At 43.8% G+C, this 21,132-nt stretch overlaps 1 protein-coding gene across 2 annotated transcripts in view; it reads right to left on the minus strand.

Annotated features, from left to right (window-relative positions):
• Positions 1-13,825: 13,825 nt before the first annotated feature.
• The window catches only part of ZSWIM6 (zinc finger SWIM-type containing 6), a 104,915-nt gene continuing 97,608 nt past the window's right edge, over positions 13,826-21,132 (minus strand). For both annotated transcript variants that reach the window (XM_081212658.1, XM_081212657.1), the window contains exons 13-14: positions 19,995-20,076; positions 13,826-16,866 (exon numbers count right to left, since the gene is read on the minus strand). In XM_081212658.1, the coding sequence (XP_081068784.1) occupies positions 16,004-16,866; positions 19,995-20,076 (945 nt within the window). In that variant the 3' untranslated portion in view covers positions 13,826-16,003. The remainder of the gene's footprint in view (positions 16,867-19,994; positions 20,077-21,132) is intronic.

Consider the following 21,132-nt stretch of genomic DNA (forward strand, 5'->3'; position numbering starts at 1 on the left):
TGTGGTCTCTTCCAACTCTATGATTCTATGATTCTATGATTCTAATCCAGGTTGCTCATTGGATGAGCAGGGAGCAAAATAAAATCCCTCTTCCTCAGCCAGATCTGTATGAGAGTGGACTGTGTGCCTTGTAGGTGTGCATGCAAAAATGTTCACGAGTGAATGTGGGGTGGACACACCCACTTTTGGCCACACCCACCACTAGCATACACACACAAGCACAGCAGGTGTTGACAGAGGATGGATGTGTCAGCCTTTGGGCCTGAAAAGCTTAGCAACTCCATTTCTGAATAACGTTCCACCATGCGGAAACCTTTAAGCATTGTAGAAAACATTTGCAGAATGTAGAAAATCTCTTTGTCATGTGTGATCCTTCTCTCTTGCATTAACTATGGCTGGCCATCAGAATGAGGGACAGTGGGAGAACTTGTACTGAATGATAACACTCTCTCTTTTTTCTAGGCTTTCTTTCACCCAAGAACTAAAGAGGCTTCTTTAGTGTGTATGGATGGCCAAGAGAATGTGCACTTAAATGAGCATCAATTTTTTATTCTTATTTTATGGATGGTGGTTACACATACCCTACACTGCTGCGGGGGAGTCTGGAAAGAAACAGTTTGACAATTCAAATGTAGACAGCAAATGGGACTGAGATCTGTGTTTTTGCAGCTAGCTAGCAGCGAGGTGCCTGGGGTGCAAGACATCCTGTAGCATCCTGCTCCCTCCTGCTCACATAGTAGGAACACTGGAAAAACTCAATATTTGCAAATTTCAGGAGAAGCTGACCAGAACTTGTACCTCCTAGAATAATATGCAGATTGGAATTTGGTTACCTGTCATTTCCCAAATGTTCGAGCACAGTTCTTGGCTCAAAAATGCATGTTTTGAGAGAATGTACTTTTAAAAATACATATTTAAATGCCAATCTTCTGTTGGTTTTTATTTTATTTTTTAATTGCAGATTGAAGCAGAAACAGGACAGGATAGACATATGGGTAAACACGTGTGGAAATGACACACGCCAGAAATAAACTGCTTCACCCTTCCCTACTCGTGAGTTCATAAACAGTTACGACACTCGGACACCACCACTCTTTGCTTCCATTGAAACTGACCCTGCAAAAAGGCTTACTCATTGAACCTTGTACTGCTCTAGGAAATGAGAAGCATCACATGCTATGTTCTCTCCTCAACCATTACTCTGCTTATATATGGTCACTTTCAGCAGTGTTAATACTAATAGGGGGACACTTATAGGCCACTGAAGACTAGAATGGCATGACAAAGTGAAGTGACACACTTCACTAGAGGCACCAGCCGATATCTTTTTACCAAAACAGCACATAGATCTTTTTAGAGCCTCGGTGGGATTCATTATTGTAGCGCCTTGTTCACATCAGCATATTTTAAAGATGTGTCATCCTTTACATTATAGGCCTCTGTCTTTCAGTGTTTGCTAATTTGAGTGGCAAAAGATATTGTGCCAACATTCACAGATTCAAGTCATTAAAAAGAAAAGTGTTTCTGAAATGAGACAAAAGAACAATGTGATGTTATTGTCTTCGTGACAGACAAACCTTTCAAAACAAAGAAACAGTAGATATGTTCATATTCTCTCTCTGTGTGTGTATGTGGTCCAATTCCTCCCAGGTCCAATTCCTAACGTCTTCAGCTGACTTGAAAGGCTTTCAAATATGGATGCTGCCAGTCCATTAATTTATTTGGAGCATTTCCTCCCCGCCCTTGAGCCAAAGAGGCTCCCAGAGCAGCAAACACCAAGAGCAGATGTGAGTCAGAGTACCATTCCACCCATCCACCCTGGAGGTTTCCTAGCCATGGATCTGGAGCTTGGTGTAGGTAATATGTTGATGACATTCAGCAATATTCCTCTTTTGCATCTGAGATGGGGAGGTTGTTCAGGTCCCCTTGGCCCAATGCCTGGATGCAGTGGGAGGAAGAAGGGGCGGGGGACCAATAAACTGCAGCTAAATCCTGACATGATGGAGGTCCAGTGGGCAAATGGATCTGGAAATCAAGTGAGTTGTTTTTCTGGACAGCGTTGCACTCTTCCTGAGGGGTGGGTATGTTTGGGGGGGGGTAGGATGCTCATTGGAGGGCTAAATGCCTGCAGTTGCTAGGAACACAGATCCTCCAAGTCTCCCTATTTTCCAGGGACAGTCCCAGTTTTACAGAAGCCATCCTGGTATTTTATTTGATCCCAGAATGTCCCGCTTTTCCTTAGGATGCCCCTATTTTCGTCAGAGAAATGTTGGAAGGTAGGGAAGAAGATGAAGAAGAGTTTGGGATTTGATATCCCACTCTATCACTACCCTAAGGAGTCTCAAAGCAGCTAACAATCTCCTTTCCCTTCCTCCCCCACAACAAACACTCTGTGAGGTGAGTGAGGCTGAGAGACTTCAGAGAAGTGTGACTAGCCCAAGGTCACCCAGCAGCTGCATGTGGAGGAGCGGGGAATCGAACCCCGTTCACCAGATTACGAGTCCACCACTCTGAACCACTACACCACACTAGCTGCAAACCCCCAAACCGAGGAGAAACGTAACTATACAACTGTTAGAAGACATCTGAAGGCAGCCCTGTATAGGGAAGGGTTTTTTAAACAAATTATTTAATGTTTTATCATGTTTTATATATGTCGGAAGCTGCCCAGAGTGGCTGGGACAACTCAGTCAGATGGGTGAGATATAAATGAATAACGTTGTTGGTTTTATTTTTGTTGTTCTTGAATAGGATGTCCCTATTTTCATCGGAGAAATGTTGGAGGGTATGGGACCGCCTTTTATGAGTTTCATTTGGCACAGGAACTATGATGGGGTTGGAGTTACCACCAAAAATGGCCCCTTCCCTTGTGAGCACCCTCCAGATTGAAAGGGCACACCATACTGCAGATTTCAACATTGCACAGATATCAAGATTGGGTGCATAAAAGCTGACTCCTTTGGGGATAAAAATGGTCCAATATGACTTGTTTTTAGGTTGAGATGGAGAAGGGCAGGGAATTTGTTCGGTTTGCCTTTAATGCAAACCTACCTGATTCGCACTTCTTGAAACAACATGCAAAAGAGTTATCCTTCAAGATTTCCACTTCTCCGAATTATGCAGTTCTCCTAACCAAAAAAAAAAATAAAAAAAAATGGCTCCATTAGGGGAAAGTGTGCATTAAAATGCATATATTGGGGGAAATAGCATGGAAATAAGTTTAATAGTGTGAAATGCTTGCAGAAATGTCTACATTAGGCAAAATTCCATACGAAACAGTGGTGTGTGGTGAAATTTTTCGTAGGGGAACACATAGCTAGCTTGTGAGGGTAATTGGAGTGGGGTGTGTGGGTGTGTGGTGTCGCACACATGAACATCGCACATCCCTCCCTAAGCTGGGCAGAAGCTTCCTGGGCCTTAGGAAGCAGGTGCCAGGCCTCTGACAGAATGCTGGAGCCCTGCTGCCTACTTCCCTAAGCCAGGCAGGCCTTGGGAAGGCTGTGGGAGGGCTCTTGGACACTTCAGGGGACTAGCCTAGACCCCATGGCTACTGACTGCACACCACTGATACAAAAATGTCTATCTTATGAGATTCGCAAACCTGTGGAAATGTGCCACGCTGAACTTGATATTAGAAAAATGAGAGATTGAAAGAATTGGCAGAAAAGAAAAGTTTGCAGCAGGCATTCAAAAGTTGGCATAGAAGCAAACAAACTTCACTGCAGCCAACTATAGACAACCAAACACACCCTGAGCACCTCCCCACCCCCATTCCTTCTCACTACCAAGGAAATGTAATAAGCAAATAGAAGGTGAACCCTATCCAGTTGACACGAACACAAAACCCCACATGTACACTACTGTATATAAAAGAATATGTTTCACCACACCACCCCTCCTCTCCCCACAGGGGAGCCAACTAGCGCCCCAGGTTATGGGTGCCCAGCATGTGTGACATCATGTAATGGTGTCATGTACGGCTCCTGGCCTTGGAAAGCATGTCGGAGGTCTCGCAAGGCCTCAGTTACTTTCTGAGGCCTTCCAAGACCTCAGAACCTGACTTCTGGTGGCTCCGGAAGTCAGGTTCCAAGGTCTCAGAAGGCCTCAGAAAGCATCTCTGAGGCATCTTTGGGATGCTGTCTGAGGCCTTGCAAGACCTCGGAAGTTGCGTGAGGGCCCTGCCCAAAATTTTGTGAGTGCTCCGGCACTGAGCCCCCCATACATGGCGCCCCTGTCTCCCCTTCTCTTCTTCCCCGACCTTACTGTATACAACACTATCAAATGTAACTGATCCATAGAAAAGACTTTACAACCTGAAAGAAGAGACAATGCACATACTTTTGTAAACCAAGAAAATCTTTAATATCTTTATTTTTTTTTAAAGTTGGCATAGAAGGTTACAGGTTAACCACCTAGAGTGAGAGAAGCGCCTGTCCAGGAAGCATTGCCATGACTTTGAATCAGCTTTGTCTGCCTTCAGTGACATCACCATGTAAGCAAATTGTCCTGGCAATATGACACTTTTACTGGAATGAGAAAACGCAATTTAGAGAAACAGCCAACGCGCCGCCCCTTCCCCCCCCCCCACACTTTTGCTGAAATTTAGACAAGCGACCTTCCTGTTTATTTCCTTTCCCCCCAGAAGTTGCTTTTCATATTCCATGTTCTATAGTTGTTATGCAAAACACAATATGTAAAGCAACTTCTGGGGGCAGGGGGGTGGGGAGGAAATAAAAAGCAAGTGTGCTTGTCTAAATTCCAGAAAATGCTTTACATGTTGTTGCTTTCAGACATTTATTAGAATGCATGGCTGCAGCATAAATATTTCATCTCCCTCTGACTAGATATCAGTCGCATTGCTATAGAATAGAACGAAACACTAAAAGCACAAATATTGCAAACACCTTTAAAAGGTTTCTGTTTTCTAGGTGAGGTTTCTGTTTGACAGCCAAACAATTCATACAACCAAAGCTTGGGATTCTTTCAATGTGTTCTGCAAGAGCAGACTGCCTTTGTAAGCAGCTTTGATTGTTATATAGAAAAGTAGGGTGGAAATTCCACCAAACAGAGAGAGAGAGAGCGAGAGAGCAAGGAAAACAGCCTTACCACTCTGTGGCCCCTTCTGCATTAAGTGGGAGCTAGCACTCAAACATCATTATGCATGAGTGCTGGTTATTGCATGAAGGGGTTAAGACTACAGAGCTGTGTTCCTAGACTCAGTTAGGTCACACCCCTTCACCTCCAGTGAGGGAGGAAGTGAAGCTGCTTCTCTTCCTTTCCTCATTCTCTTTGCTCCAGGTAATCAACCAGGAAGGACATGTCTGAGCTTGCAGCTAACTTTCTGTATTTTGTACCCAAGGGTATTCTACATGTATTCTACCTGTTGCGTGGAACAATGCATGAATCAGACCTTTGGATTTTGTAAGTAAATCATTTTAAAGTTACTTAACAGCATTCATTATCGGGGGGGGGGCAAGCACTATAAGCAGACTAAACAGGATGTGAAAAGGGGTCTCACAACCTACATTCCCATGCTATGCTGCTGCTTAACTTTGTGACTGTTTTAAACTTTGATGGGGGCTATCTCCTACTGGAGAGATGCAGCCTAGAATAGCATTATCTATTTTTGCTGCTGCATCGCACTATTGACTCATGTTAAGCTTGTGGTCTACTAAGAACCCTTGATCCTTTTTACATGTATTACTGACAAGCCAGATGTTCTCCATCCAGTATTTGTGCAGCTGGTTCTTCCTGCCTAAGTGTAGAACCTCCCATGATTTGGGCCCAGTTCTCCAGTCTGTTAAGGTCATCTGTCTTCTGCAACATTAGCTGCTGTTGTTTAGTTGTTTAGTCGTGTCCAACTTTTCATGACCCCATGGACCAGAGCACGCCAGGCACTCCTGTCTTCCACTGCCTCCCGCAGTTTGGTCAAACTCATGTTCGTAGCTTCGAGAACACTGTCCAACCATCTCGTCCTCTGTTGTCCCCTTCTCTTTGCACCCTCAATCTTTCCCAACATCAGGGTCTTTTCCAGGGAGTCTTCTCTTCTCATGAGGTGGCCAAAATATTGGAGCCTCAGCTTCACCCCTCCCATTTTGGTGGCTCCGGCAATCTCGTGAGCATCCCTTCAATTCCTTCGTCCAAGTCATTTATAAAGACATTGAACAACAACAAGCCCAAGACAGAACCCTGTGGCACCCCACGTGTCACTTTCTCCCCAGGATGAAGAGGAACCATTTGTGACCACTCTTTCGGTTTGGTGAGGCAGCAGTTTTGGGTGGAGGAGTGACATGGGGGAGGTGGGATTTAACATTTTTCCTATTGGTCATTTCACCAGTCAGTATCCCATTCCCAAGTTGCTTTCCCTCTCACCTGCATAGGGGGGAAATGACCTGGGGGACATTTTGAGTGGGAAAATGGTTGGCTGGGGAAGGGTTAAACACTATCATCTTGTGCCATCAGCAGGCCTCCCCCGAGGCTCCTTTTTATTAAAAACAAATTAACAATTGGGGATAATGTCTAGTTTGCCCCTTAGAAAGAAAGGCAAGGCTCATTTATGTAGGTAGGCTTTTAGCGTCTGTGCAGTAATTATAAATTGATGCCTGTAATTGTTCTTGCTGCTCGGTGGATTATGCTGCTTATTTGTTTGTTTTAAATAATTCAATATTTTAAATTATGCCTGTAATTTTCCAAGAACCACCGGACAGTGAGATATAAAGGTAACTTTACTTTGAGTGGAAACAGAGACATCTCTATCTGAGAATGTCCAAATGTCTGAAATACAGTATTATGAGCTGGGCTGTATGTGTGGAAGGAAGAAAGGAGGGAGGGAGGGAGGGAGGGAGAAGAGGAAATGCTTTGCAAAAGCTATCCAAAATCTGCACACTGTATACCGGTAAATTCTGCAAATCAAGTGATTGTTAATATTTTTCTTACTTTGCATACAGTAATTCTGATTTTTCAGTCAATAGTGTAACTAAGTGAGACATGCAGTACTGAAGTCCCATTGTCAATTTTACTCAGTCCTCAGGTTTGTGAGATTTCATCAGGTATTAGCCATACACTTTCCCTGAGAATAAATAGGACTAGAAATGGTTGGGGTTTTTTTTTAAGTATCCCCCCCCTTGAGATTCTCAAGGAGATGAATTCTGTGCCCAATATCACATTCAGTAGATTTCTGCACCCCTGAAGAAATATGCTGATAAGCGTAATTGTTGCTTACCAGCAACAAAGTTCCTGTTGATTTCTCTTACTGAGTGCCCTACAGTTACCAAGCATGTGCTGAGAAACATACCCAAATCTGCAATCCTCGATGACGCAGCCTGATCATCTTCCCAAACTTCCCTTTTTACGATGGCTGCTTGCAAAGCATAACGGATGTTGAGCAACTATTGCTGTGCCATTGCCAGTAACTAATAAGCGTTCTCACAGGATGGAGGTAGCTGACAGAAGAGCAAATGTGCTGACAAATTAAGAAATCCAAATTCTTAGCCGATGGCAACAAAATCAACGTTCCCTTGGCTCAGGCAGGAGATGCGCAAACGGTCGCGCTAATGCAGGAGCATGGTTTAATATAATCCAAATATGCAATGGGAGAGGGCAGAAGTTGATGGAATTCAGGGATGTCTGACAGCATCTTAACACTATCAGATCAGCTGTGATGGGAAGGCATGTGAGCGGACTGTGCAGATCAGGAGCGCATACGCAAAAATCCAACCTTTTGAGTGTGCTTGACACAAAACTGCATTATACAAATTGGAGAACATGGTCAACCTGTGGCTAGCCAGATGCATGTGGGAAACTGACAAGGAGGACCCAAGCGCTCTCCCTACCTGTGGCTTCCACAAACATTACTGCCTCTAGCCATGGAGATCTAGCATAGTCATAAAGGCCATTGACAGCCTGAGTGATTTATTTTGTTACCCTTGTCTCTCTTCTTCCTCTTCACTCCCTTCTTCCTTCCCTTCGTCATCACCTTCCTTTTGCCAAAATGTACATTTAAGCTCCCCAGATCAGGAAGCTTCTCACTTTTACAATCCTACAAAGAACTGGTGATGGCACAGACAAAAAAACAACAACCCATAATGCTCAGAATACACAGTCCTAACACAAAGAAAAAGGGATGCGCGTGACACTGTTGGTTAAACCACAGAGCCTAGGACTTGCCGATCAGAAGGTCAGCCGTTCAAATCTCCGCGACAGGGTGAGCTCCTGTTCCTCGGTTCCTGCTCCTACCAACCAACCTAGCAGTTCAAAAGCACATCAAAGTGCAAGTAGATAAATAGGTACCGCTCCGGCGGGAAGGTAAACACCGCTTCCGCGTGCTGCTCTGGTTCGCCAGAAGCGGCTTAGTCATGCTGGCCACATGACCCGTAAGCTGTACGCCGGCTCCCTCGGCCAATAAAGCGAGATGAGCGCCGCAACCCCAGAGTCGGTCATGATTGGACCTAATGGTCAGGGGTCCCTTTACCTTTACCTTTAACACAGAGAAAACACAAGCAGGGAGGCAGTCATCAAAGGGAAAGGAACAGAGGAAACCTGATGGAATTATATTATATACTATTTGCAAACATAATGCTTCCTGGGGGAAAATAATAAATTAAATATCAACCTTGTATCTGCACACTTACAAATATTTTTCCTTTCCTATGTAGGAAAATAAAGAAGGAAGGAAGGAAAGGAGGGAGTTCAAAAATAGAATTGGCATTAAAGGCCACCCATTACAAAACAACTTTTCAAACTACATCTGGCTGACTCTAGAAAACAGAGGTGCCCCCTCTGAAATAATAGTCAAGGAAATTCCTGAGGATGCTGTGAGTTGTAGTTCAAAACAGCTTGAGGATACCCAGCTGGCAAAGGCTGGTTTACATATTGTGGCCTCTCCCAAAGACTTACGAGAATTGTGCTTCTACAAAAGGGGAAGAATCCTTTGTCAGAAAACAGTAGCGCCAAGTAACGATTATATGAAGGGGTTGCCTTTTCTTATAGCTATATCTCACCTTTTTCCAACATGGAAACCAAGGTGTTGCACATAGTCTGCATCCAACTAAATTATACCCACTGAAACTCATGAACCCAAGTCAGTCTTGGGTCTACTCTGAGTAGGATTTACATTGCATAAATGTGTTTTCCAGGGGGTCACCTGGCTTTACTTCAGCAAGACAGAAGTCTCATGTGCCTTCAGATCCAGAATAGCTGGCCTTAGAGGTACAGGAAGGGTTACCTCCGTATCTAATGCTATGCGGAAGTAGTTGGAAGTTTTCAGCACATCTTCTGTATTGGCAAACTTCAAACTAGAGATCAGCCTTCTCCAACGGTGCCCTTCAAATGCTATCAAATGACTCCTATTATCCCTAACCTTGCTGGCTGGGACTGATGGGAATTGAACAATAGTTTCTAGAGGGCCCAGGTTGCAGAAGACTACCATAGATCATAGAATTGTAGAGTTGGAAGGGAACCCAAGGGAACAAGCGTTTATGTAACTAAAGACTACACACAAACCACCCATCTAAAGCACATTTCAGCCGCCTCCTGCCCTGAATCCTGAGAGCCGTAGTTGACTTCTGACAGAGCTAAAATTCCCAGCACCCTTAACAAACTGCAGTTCCCAGGATTCTCTTTTTGAAAAGGAGGAAACATGCTTTATAATGGATGGTGCATACACAGCCTAAGCCAGACAACAGGATCCTGGCAAGGAGGAAAAGGTGGGACATCATGAAAATATTTCGCCAGATGATGAGCAAAGCTGCAAAGTCCCATTTACCAGTTTAATTGGAACCAGGAGGAAGAGCCTTTCCTGGGCTGGTGACCGGTGGCCAAGTTACACATTTCTGAACACAGGGGAGCCTGTGGTGGCATTACAGCTGCATGAGCTAGGCCTGACAGGCCAGCTCTGAAGTCAGAGATATTTATGGATCAGAGTCTCTTTGGTGATGCAAAGTATAAAATGTTGTCGTATCAACAAGGGTGGGGATGACAGAGCATCAGTGTGGAACAAAAGGGCTCTGGCAGCCATTCCACAGAAACAAGTTCCTGTCTAGCAGAGTTCCTTTTTTCTTGCTGCAGCTGTTGAAATACCAAGCAGAGAAATCTCCTGGGCTACTGAAGCACTCCCCTGTCCCAGCTTCTAAAGACGAGATGTGCTTTCCTCCAAGCTGCTTTCCTCCAGTCAAGACGCATTGTCATCAGGAGATCAGTGGGAGACATTTGGCATTGCAACCTGCTCAAAACATTGGCTGGCAAGAAAGAAATCTATGGATTTTGGACTTCCGGGTTGGCGCGATCGGGAAATGGCGGATTCCCTCCGAGCTCCGGAGGGAATCGGCTCAGCGGTGGATGGGTCTTTGCCGTGCCGGCGACACGGGGACCCTTAAAAACCGCAGGCGCGGAAGCCTGCGGACTGAAGACTCGGCGGGTGCCTTAAGCGCCCCCCCTGATTCGCAATGAGCCTTTTTAAAGGCTACGGAGGGGATACAGGGGACGGCGTGGCACTGAGAGTCGACCGCTACCGCCGCTGAGCGAAGCCGCGAGCCATAACCGGAGAGCGCTGACTTCCTTCCTTGAAATTCGGACTGAAAAAAGAACCCGTGAGTAATTTGGAACGGAACTTTAAAACTTTTACCTTTTGAATTTGAGACGACCGGGGGGTGTGCTAAAAGGAAGTCCCCACACCCCCCCTTGCAGACGATCCAGAGCAACGAAACAAGAACTAAGCTGGAGTGCCTACCCTGTAAAGGGTGAGTTTTAAAAAGACAGTAACTTCCAAGATTTAGAAAGGTAAATTTGAGCAGGAGAGTGGAGTGTTGGAAGAGTCTTTGTTTTGTGGTAAACAACCCTCCCTCCCGGGCCCGGGAGCGACCTGATTTGGAGCCTGTATAGAGGAGCAGAATTTGACAGCTGTCAAAAGCTGTCAAATGGACTATTAATAGTGAAAAAAAATTGCTGTTTAAGACCTCTCCGGATTAAAAGGAGTTACAATTGAACTAAAATCTTGAGAAACAAAGAAACAATAATAGGACAGAGGATTGTTGGAGAAAAGGTTACTCAGTAACCAGATTCCCTCTAGGGGGAATTCTGTGGAATTACAATGGCTGTGGGTGGAAAGATACTGAGAGAAATCGAAAGAATGTTCTCACTGGTGGGAACCCTACAGGAGCAGACTACAGCTATGAGTAAACAATTGACGACCTTGGATTTGGAAACAAGTAGTTCTGCTGAAAGTAATGAGGGCCTGAGTGAGAAAGAACCCACAGCTGAATTTGAAACAATAAACAAAGAAGAGGAGAAGACAAAACAAGAAAGAGAACAAGTTATCTGGGAAAGTACTAACCAGAAGCCGGCATCTGGAGAACACAAGCAAGGAGACTATTGGATTAAATCCACTCTAAGCCTACGAAAGATACAGAAGATGAAAGTGGAGGCCCTGGGACTTTATGGAATTCAGGAGCTCGAAATAAAGAAGTACAATTGGGGCCTCCACATAGACTTTGATTTTGACTATCAGCAAGACTTAGGCCTTGTGGAAATTCCTCAGCAGTTGCCTTTAAATATGGGAAGAGACTATGGACTGACTGGATTGATTGTTAAGGAAATCTTTCGAGACTCGATGATAGACAAAAAGGACTACCAACAAAACCGGCGGAGAGGGACTAAAAGAGAATTGAGAGCCTCGGATATCCGGAATCCAGGCTAAAAACTGTTAATTTGGACATGTCTTGGGAAAGGACGCAAAGCGGGGAGGGGAGGGAGGGAGGTATTAAATTTAAACAACACTCAAGACCAGGGGGTTTAGTATTAAGAAAATTATGTAAGAAAAAATGAGAAATCGAGGGAAGAGAATTGGGGTCCAACTTAGGGAAAATTTATTTTTGTTTTTTATAAAAGGACTAATATTAAGATGGAAGAAATGCCAACTTGCTGACATAAGTTTGGGAATAGGGATGCAGGGGAGGGGGTGGGGGGAAGTCAAGGACTAGGGTTAGAAAATAAGATTTTCGGGAACTATTCATGTTTGTTGTTTTTTATGTTTGTTTTGGTGTGTTGTTTGTGTTTATATAAAATGTGAAAACCCAATAAAAATATTTAAAAAAAAAAAAAAGAAATCTATGGATTTTTATTACGGTGATCCGCTCCTTCCTCTACATGGAAAAAGGTATTCAGATCATAGAATCGGAAGGCAACACAAGTCATCTAGTCTAACCCCTTGCAATGTAAGAATCTTTTGCCCAGCATGGGGCTTGAACCCACAATCCTGAGATTAAGAGTCTCATGCTCTACCAGCTGAGCTATCCCACATCAATAAACTTTGCTGAATCTTTTGTGTCCTTTGAGCTATGAGGAGATTCCTCTTGACAGCTGTGGTAGGCAAACCCTGGTAGGATTTGTTGCCTGCAAAACCTCGGGAAAATTAAATTCCAAACGATGACTGAGGTTTGGAATGGGCTGAAGTATTCTCTCCTGTGTAAATGAAACCCATTCCGTCTCATGCATGCAGACAGGAAAGACAGACAGATGCACATACATGCACTGCATAGACAGAGCTTATTAAGGAAAGGCAATTGTTTCACATAATGTTTCCCTAAGATGTCATCAAAATATGAATGAGGCTTGTGCATTGTCACACTTACTTTAAGCTTCTAGCGCTTTAAGAGGAGACATTCCATTGTTCAAAAACCTCTCTGGTTTAGTGCAATCCACAGCACACTTAATAGGAAGAAAGCCCCTTGATGCAGTAGACCTCACTGCCTAGAACTGCTTCGTTAGCATTCTTCTGCCATGTTTACCTTTATTAATTCTGCAGTTTAGCATGAAAACATATGCATAAAGCAGGGAGGAAAAGCACTTGCATAGCAGGAATGAGGAATCCCTAGCCCTCCAATTGTTGCAGGACTACAATTGTGATCTTTGTAGCCCTGCTGGCTGGGGCTGGTGGGAGTAGGAATCCCTCATCGGACTTTCCAGAATATGAATCTTGAGTTTGCCATGTGGTTTTGAGAAGGGAGACAGGAAAACCCCAAACATAAACAACTTGTCACCTGGAACAGCTTCTTTGTGGGCTGATTTACACTGCAGTCTTCACCTTCAGAAGCACGTAGGGAACGTAACTAGGCTGCATTAATGCCTTATTTGTCATAATAATAATAAATTTATTATTTATACCCCACCCATGTGGCTGGGTTTCCCCAGCCACTCTGGGCAGCTCCCAACAGAAATAATAATAATAATAATAATAATAATAATAATAATAATAATAATAATAATAAGAAGAAGAAGAAGAAGAAGAAGAAGAGACAAAACATCGAGCATTAAAAACTTCCCTATACAGGGCTGCCGTAAGGTGCTTATTTCCTTGACATCTGATGGGAGGGCGTTCCACAGGATGGGCGCCACCAGAGAAGGCCCTCTGCTTGGTTCTCTGTAACCTCACTTCTCGCAGTGAGGGAACTACCAGAAGACTCTCGGCACTGGAGCTCAGTGTCTGGGCTGAACAAGCCAAAAGCCAACACCTTGGAAGTAGGGGCTGCTGCTGAGTTAATGGATGGGCAGGTCTCACATGGAGATGACATTTATGAGAGCTTTTGCCTCCCTGCTGGGTTTCTACACATGCCCATTAGGAACTGAGCACTTCTAATATTGTTAGCATCTCTCTTGCCTCTTGGTCCAGGGGCCGCCATTAGTATTTAAACTCAGTGCAAAATTGACTAGAGAAACGTGGGTTGTTTCCCAGTAACCAAGGAAGGCTTCATCCCAGTCATAAGCAAGTTTCAGCACCAATGGGTGTTTTTACTTCCCTCTCAAGTAACAGATATCAAAAAGGAGTCCAAAATCAACTTTCAAAAAACTAATTTTAATCAAAACAAAAAAAAATTGTTGATCATTAACAAGTTTATAAAACAGTGATTTAGTTACATAAATAAATTGATATCAGTGTATCAAATCTTAATTACTTTCAACTTCATGAGCATGTTTACATGGGGTGATGAAATACAACCTTTCCCCCCTAGTATAATAAATAAAATGGAGAGCATGAAACAAGTTCCCCCCCTCTAAACAAACAAACAAAATCTACAAACATACTTCTAGCATGTTCTCTAACAAAGGGAACAAGAGACACGGGACAACTTTTGCACCAAAATGTTTAAAAAAATGCTTTAAAAAGCACAAGGGTACAGAACCATCAGCTAAAATAAAGGACACTATACTGTAACCAAAGTTGGTAATAACAGTAATAATAATATAATGAACAGTTTGGTAGTTAGATCTCCAGTTTGGTTATTTTAAAGCATTAAGACAAGGCAAGATAGAAGGCTGCTTTCTTTTGAAGTAATTCTAGAAGAAATAAAAAATATTTTTTGAAAAAACAAACAAACCGAAAAGTAGAACAGTCATACCTACACAACTTTCTGTCCTGCACAAAGTCAAATACCTATGCAGAATATATTTATATATATATATATATAATATGTTATTTGTGCACAAAGGTTAGCTTATTATTAGCTCACTGCAAAGGTGTAATGTATTATGTCAATTGTTCTGGAAAACATTGTAGGTAGCCACAGGCAAACTTCTACCTCACAGTTGCCACTTGTGAACTAACCACAGTGGGTATGAACCACATGGGAAACTGGCCATTTGCAGCGACCGGCCGCGTAGCAAGGGAATTTTTAGGGCACAACTCTTTTTTCCCTGTTGTGTTTGGATCAAGACCAGCAGTTTTTAAAAAATGTCACCTTACCAATGGCCAGGTGCTACACGTGGCCAGGACATCACACAGGTTTCGTGCACACCTTGATAAGTTTACAAGTAGCGGCAATGTAGGGGCGACGTTATCTGTAGCCATCCTATGTGTGAAAAAGGGATATTTAAGTTTTCTAGGCTAGGAGGCACAAACCTCAAATCTGGCATACTGTATGTATTCTTAATGCTAAGGCTTGCTGCTCTGGCTGTGTTGTCCCCTCTTGACTAGAGTACCTGTTACAAGCACGCAAGTGTGGATACATACATATGTATATATGCATACACTCGCCTGTATAAATATATATATATGTATAAAATTCTCCCCAATTTCCATCCAACAATTCAATCCAAAAAGGTGGCTCTGCATAGATGCCCAGCATATTCAGTTCATCACCTGAGCCAGCCCTGAAGCTGGGCGCACTTTCGTCTTTTCCAATACGTTTCCTTGTTTGTTTAAAAACCAAGCTACTGCAGCTTCAAGTATTTTGCATTATAGGTTTTTTTTTCTTTTTTTCTTTATAAATTAGTTAATGTTATATTTTATTCTCAATATTCCGACATATAGTATAATATATATATATATACAGTACAATAAATGCTCTCATTCTTTTTAATTTTATTTTCCAGATAAATCCCTGAGAATGTATGTTGACAGTCGCTAAGTTTCCACATGCACAAGCATCGTGTGCCATGCTTCTGGATGAACAAGCACTGCAAAGCCACGTGGGTCAGCCTTTGAAACTATTTAGTTATTTGTGTGGTTGGGTTGGTTGGTTCATTTAAATAAGCTGAAATGTCAGGATGAGTTACAAAGGAGTAAAGCTGGAGCCATTCGAGGTACTTATCACAGGATGGAGGTGTTTGTTTGGTTTTGTATTTTTTTTAAAGCCATTGCAATATATTTCTCTTTTTTTTTGTTTTGAGGCTGTGAACATATACAGAAAGAACAGGAGAGCTCTGTGGGCTTTTGCCACTTGACAACATATACTCAGTGTAAACCAAACTTTTTATTTTTTTTAAGCCTCTCAATCTCTCATACGAAAACAGAAAAGGAAAGGGGAAGAGAGGAAAAAAAACGACACACAAACTTTCACAACGTGACAATTTAGTTTTGCAAACTCAGTATATAACTATACACATATAATACCGGTGTGGCTCTGTTTTAAGTTAAAAAGGATACAAAGGCAGGCTCAAGTAAAAACATACCACCCTCCCAATGCTCCCCCCCACAACCCAACCCACCCCCCATTCACACACATTTTTATTGTCAACCAAACCGTTCGCGAACCAACATCATCAGTTTCTTTTTGCCTTTGTAAATTTGTTTCAGGTTGTCAATGAACTGTGTAAACTGAATGTGTCCGTCGTGAGCCATTAAGAAGGTCTCTCGGGCCTTGCTCAGGAACTCTATGAACTCGCTGTAATGCCGGGGACTGATGTGCGTGAGCCGGGAATGCGTGGTGTTAATGTACGCTCCGATGGTGGCATCCAGGAGTTGCCTTAGCGGCGCTTTGTCCAAAGACATCAGCTTGCCCGAGTTCCTCCTTCCGTGGAGCCCCACCATTCCGGGAGTGGTCAAAGTACACCGACGCAAGATGTCCGACAGTACCGTTGCACATTTGACACTTTTGACCACCAGAGGTATGATCGCCGCCAGCTCGTTCTTCCCGAGGGAGTGGCTAAGTGCGCAGGCCCACAAAACGTCGTTAATGGCAGGGTGCGTGTCCTGATTGTAACTCAGGTTGAGATGCGTCATGGCCAACGTGGCCAGCTTGTAGGCCCGCATGGGGTAGCCGCGATGCTCCATGTACCGCGCTATAGTGAAGAGCTGCGTGTAGCTCATGCCGGTTGCAGCAGCGTCGAGGACAATTTGGTAAGCCGTCTCAAAAGCTATGTGATCCTTCTCGCACAAGGTCAGCGCAGAGAGGGCGCAGTTCTGAGGGTCCTTCATGGCACACTGAAGAGCAAGCGTCCTAGCACTGCTGGCGAGCTTCTCTTGCTGGTGGCAGTCCAGATGCAGGCGGACGATAGTGCTGTTGGACATCACTGTGGTGGCAACAATGCTAGTCGCTTCGGTCGGAGTGAAAAGTGTAAACCAGCTTTGCATGATGCTATCCAGTGCATAAACACCTGTGAGGCACAGAAGGAAACGTTTGTCACCAATATGGTGGACCCGAACACATATCTAGAAAGAACAAACCTGTGACCTGGGGGGGGGGTCCTTGTCTGTAACACTCGGTAGAAGACCCCACCAATGTCCGTGTGTTGGTGGACTGAGCATTCCTAATAAAATGGAAGAACAGACCCAACCTATCACAGCCTATGAGCAACTTATTCTTATTACAGTGGTACCTCAAGGTTAAGAACTTAATTCATTCCGGAGGTCCGTTCTTAACCTGAAACTGTTCTTAACCTGAAGCACCACTTTAGCTAATGGGGCCTCCTGCTGCCGCCGTGCCACTGGAGCACGATTTCTGTTCTCATCCTGAAGCAAAGTTCTTAACCCGAGGTACTATTTCTGGGTTAGCGTATGTAACCCTGAAGCGTATGTAACCCGAGGTACCACTGTACTTTAGCCTGCACAACTCATTTGGAAGCAGGGGTGCCAACTTGAATAAAAAATGGGGAGGGCAGTCCACATAATTGATCACATGATGTGGTGCATGCATGCCATTTGAATGGCAATGCCCATCAACTTTGGGGGGGCTGAAGACCCCTTGGCCCCTATCTTTGGAAGCGATGAAAACTAGATTGAGAATCCCAATGATACGGCTCCAATAAAGATTAGCATACCAAGACAACACATTGCTGTGCCGTTTATGTGAACAAACTGGTCCCCCCCAAGCTTGAGTGTGTGTGGCCCATTCCCAAAATGTCCCAACGCTCAATGTATTTCCCTCCTAAAGAACTAACACCCCCTTCCATGGAAAAAAAGGAAGAAGTCAAAACTGAACTGGATATAACCCCAGCAGGAAAATAGAAATCTCTGTCCTTAAAGGCAACATCTTCATCTAGAGTCACTACCAGCCTTCCGATCTGAAATGTGCAGGTTTCTTTAGTACCCTTTTGTTGCTTTTGCGAGGGCGAACAATGACTGATGGGCTTCATAAATTGAAGCTTATAGGCAGCTTGAGTGCCTCATTATTACTCAAAGTAATTTGCACACATCTGTGCACTCATCTAACCACACCCAGAGGTCCTTATTTTGCTCAGTTGGGCCCTGCTGTACTATAATGCATGCATACACATAACCCCTCCTTACCCAACGCTAGGCACTGAGGCCATCCACTCAATGCCAGACCTTCATTTACATAAACAAACATGTCCCTCATTTACAAACTTCCTAGAGTCTCAGAGGTGATCTTTGCTTGACATTACAGCTTCCTTATGGAAGCTATACATATATATGCTAATGTACAGCGGAATAAAAAAGCAATTTGCTTGCCAATAGTTAACTGAGCAAAACACACTTGCCCTCTAATATCTAGAACTCAATCTAGGTTTCAATTAACTTGGCCAAGACAAACATGCTATTAAAAAAGAGAAAGAGAGAGGATGCAAATTTGCTGATAGCATCGCTTGATAGGAGAGCAAAGAATAGTAAACTCAACAGACACAGGGAAAATGCAATCCTGACCACTAAGTGTTGCAGTGATGTAGAAAATCTGCTTGGGGAACAGCACCCATCTTCATAAAACCAGAAACAGAATACAGATTGGGTTTTCCTTTGTTTCTCAGAAAGTAATGGCACTCTACACTCCTGCACAAGTCTGTTGGTGGCCAAATTTGAAAGCTGCAAACCATAAAGCAACCGTGAGTAACAGATAAAACTAGGAATACAGCCAAAGGTTTGGACAAATCAGTTTATGATTTTAGAAGACACACAGAAAGGAGAGAGAAAAAGAGAGGCATGCATGATTGATGTGGCATTTAAGAGAACATGCAGCTCTCTAAAAAGTTATTTAATTTGAATAACTTTGTAGAGAACTTTACTGTTCTTGTGAATGCACAACCACTAGAACACTACTGGCATTTCATAATTTGCTCTAAATTTGGGAGACTATGAGGGGAATGCCTTTCTCCTGCCTCCTTGACACAATTCATATAAGGGAACACTTTTCAGCTTCTATCCTTATATAAATTCCTGCAAACGAGGTTCCCAATATATTATTTGGGGACATAGCAAGTAAGGTTAAGCTACTTCCTTCAGGTGGCTGCATTCCTCTGTCTGTTTGGGATCTCCTGCATAGAGCTCAGGCTCTCTTGCTGAGGACAGGTTAGGTTTTGTACTCTCAGTTCATGTCAGTGTGGCATTACTGCACAGAGACAGGTAAATTAAAAAAAACAAAAAACCTAAATACATATTTGATGTAGAAGTACCCAGGTTCTTCTTGGAAGAGCAGCATATAGAGACCATCTTGGTTGCGAGTCCTGGAAGACCTGCTCCCTGCCTTGCATGCTTTGTGCCATCTGGTCTGGGAGGGTGGGGCCCGGACTGACTCCAGCTACAAAAGGTGAGGCTGCTGAACAGGTTCCTGGGTTGGGGTATTGTCAGGGAACTGCCATCGGAGCCAGAGGGAGAGGGAGGGCTCCAGAGGGATTTCGGAGAGCGTCCCGGGAGAGAAGCAGCACATCTTCTGGGGAAGGAAATCAGCGTAACACCAGTGGAGAAGGGGGGGCAGATGGGGGAATCGGCGAGGTGGCTCCAAGACTCCTCGCCGGGAACCAGTGGGGAGAGCACGGGTCCTTCGATGCCCACACCCTCCCTGCGCAGAAGGCTTCCGCGCAGGGAGACTAGGCGGAGACTAGGCGTCAAAGAGCTTCTTTGCTGGAAGAAGTTCAAGAAACGCCCACTGACGGATTCTGCCAGCGACTGAGACAGCCACGGGCGCGTGGCTGTCCAGACAGAAAGGGTTCATTCAGGCAACCAGCCAAGGGTGGCGTTGATTTACATACAAGCAACCCCTAGAACCATTACAGGTATTGTCGTGGTTGTGGTTGTTGTTACTGATATTTTTTCTATCTTATGATTTATGTGGAAATAGTTCAATTTGGTTGTGCATTTCTTAAAGTTTTATATATTGTTTTGTTATGTTTGTAATTATGTGGGTTGGTTTTTTTTGCATGTTGTAAGCCACTTTGAGCATGGTTTTAACTTTGGAAAGGCAGCATACAAATAAAATGCTTGATTGACTGATTACACCATTTCACAGTGCTAGTTAAATCAGAATTCATCAGAGACCAATAGCACCACTTACCTACTTCTGTTGCACATGTTACCAACCACCTCACCATCTCCCGCCGCCTCCAATTCAAGGTTGACAAAGTCATGCGCATCACCTGTTCACAAAAAAGATGAGCATTTTAGGGAGACTCAAGACTAAAACTGTAGAATAGAGTTGTCACAACGCAAGAAAAATGAGACTATGCGTTGCTTAGAAATTAGTCAAAAGGGGCACTTTGGAGTCTCTCCATCAACTCTGCCACAAGAAAGAGAAGCATTTCTTACACATCTTAAGTGAGAGAGGAAAATGTTACATCCAGAAAGCAGCTTCTCTGGGCTACAGGCTCCCTGACTTCCCCAGGCTAACCCACTTGTAATCTAATAATGTGGAAATTCTGGATTTCCCCCAGAAACTCCAACTGCTATGATGCCAAAGGAAAGTAAGGAACAGGGAGGATTCCCAGTCTTCCTCTCCATATCCCCAAGCTAAACTAGGGTGAGCAGATCCTTGGACATTTTGGAACAAATTCCCTGGTAATCTGCTTTTCTCCCGGTGTGCTGGGAGATCCAAAATATTCTGGAGATATGCAGGCAGTTTCGGATCTAAAGATAAACATCATAACCTTAAATAGCAGTAGTTCTTACCATTTTCAATATCACAGACTGCTGCTCTAGTTTGCCTATTCTTTGCAATCCACCACATTTTATGGTTACTGCATGGAAGGCTTCCAAAGAACTGAATACTCTCTGTGTTCCAATGCAGCTGGACTACGTACTCTTAACATAATTGTTTCCTGGATTGTCAGCTGAGATAGTAGCATCCACACAAATTGAGCAAAATCTACCTACTACCTAGTCATATTTAATATACTCCCATACTCTATGGCTATGCATTCAGTACAGCTGCACCATGAGTAGAGCATTAAGTGGTATTTTGCCACCGTTTCTTTGGAAGAGTTAGTCAGCATTTTGGTCTATTTTATGTGTGCCTCACACACATAAAACTGTAGACTACAGTTCAAGAATCACTGCATTAGAGCACTGATCTAACAAAGGCAAGGTGTTCATTAGGCCTGGATGATATATCTCCCAGGACCAGTATGTGGGGGCAACTGCAATGACAGCGTCACTCAGTGGCATATCGCTGGTGAAACCGTCATCGCTCGAGTCCC

The sequence above is a fragment of the Podarcis bocagei genome (assembly GCF_964188305.1).
Source record: "Podarcis bocagei genome assembly, chromosome: 11".
Classification (NCBI taxonomy): Eukaryota; Metazoa; Chordata; class Lepidosauria; order Squamata; family Lacertidae; genus Podarcis; species Podarcis bocagei.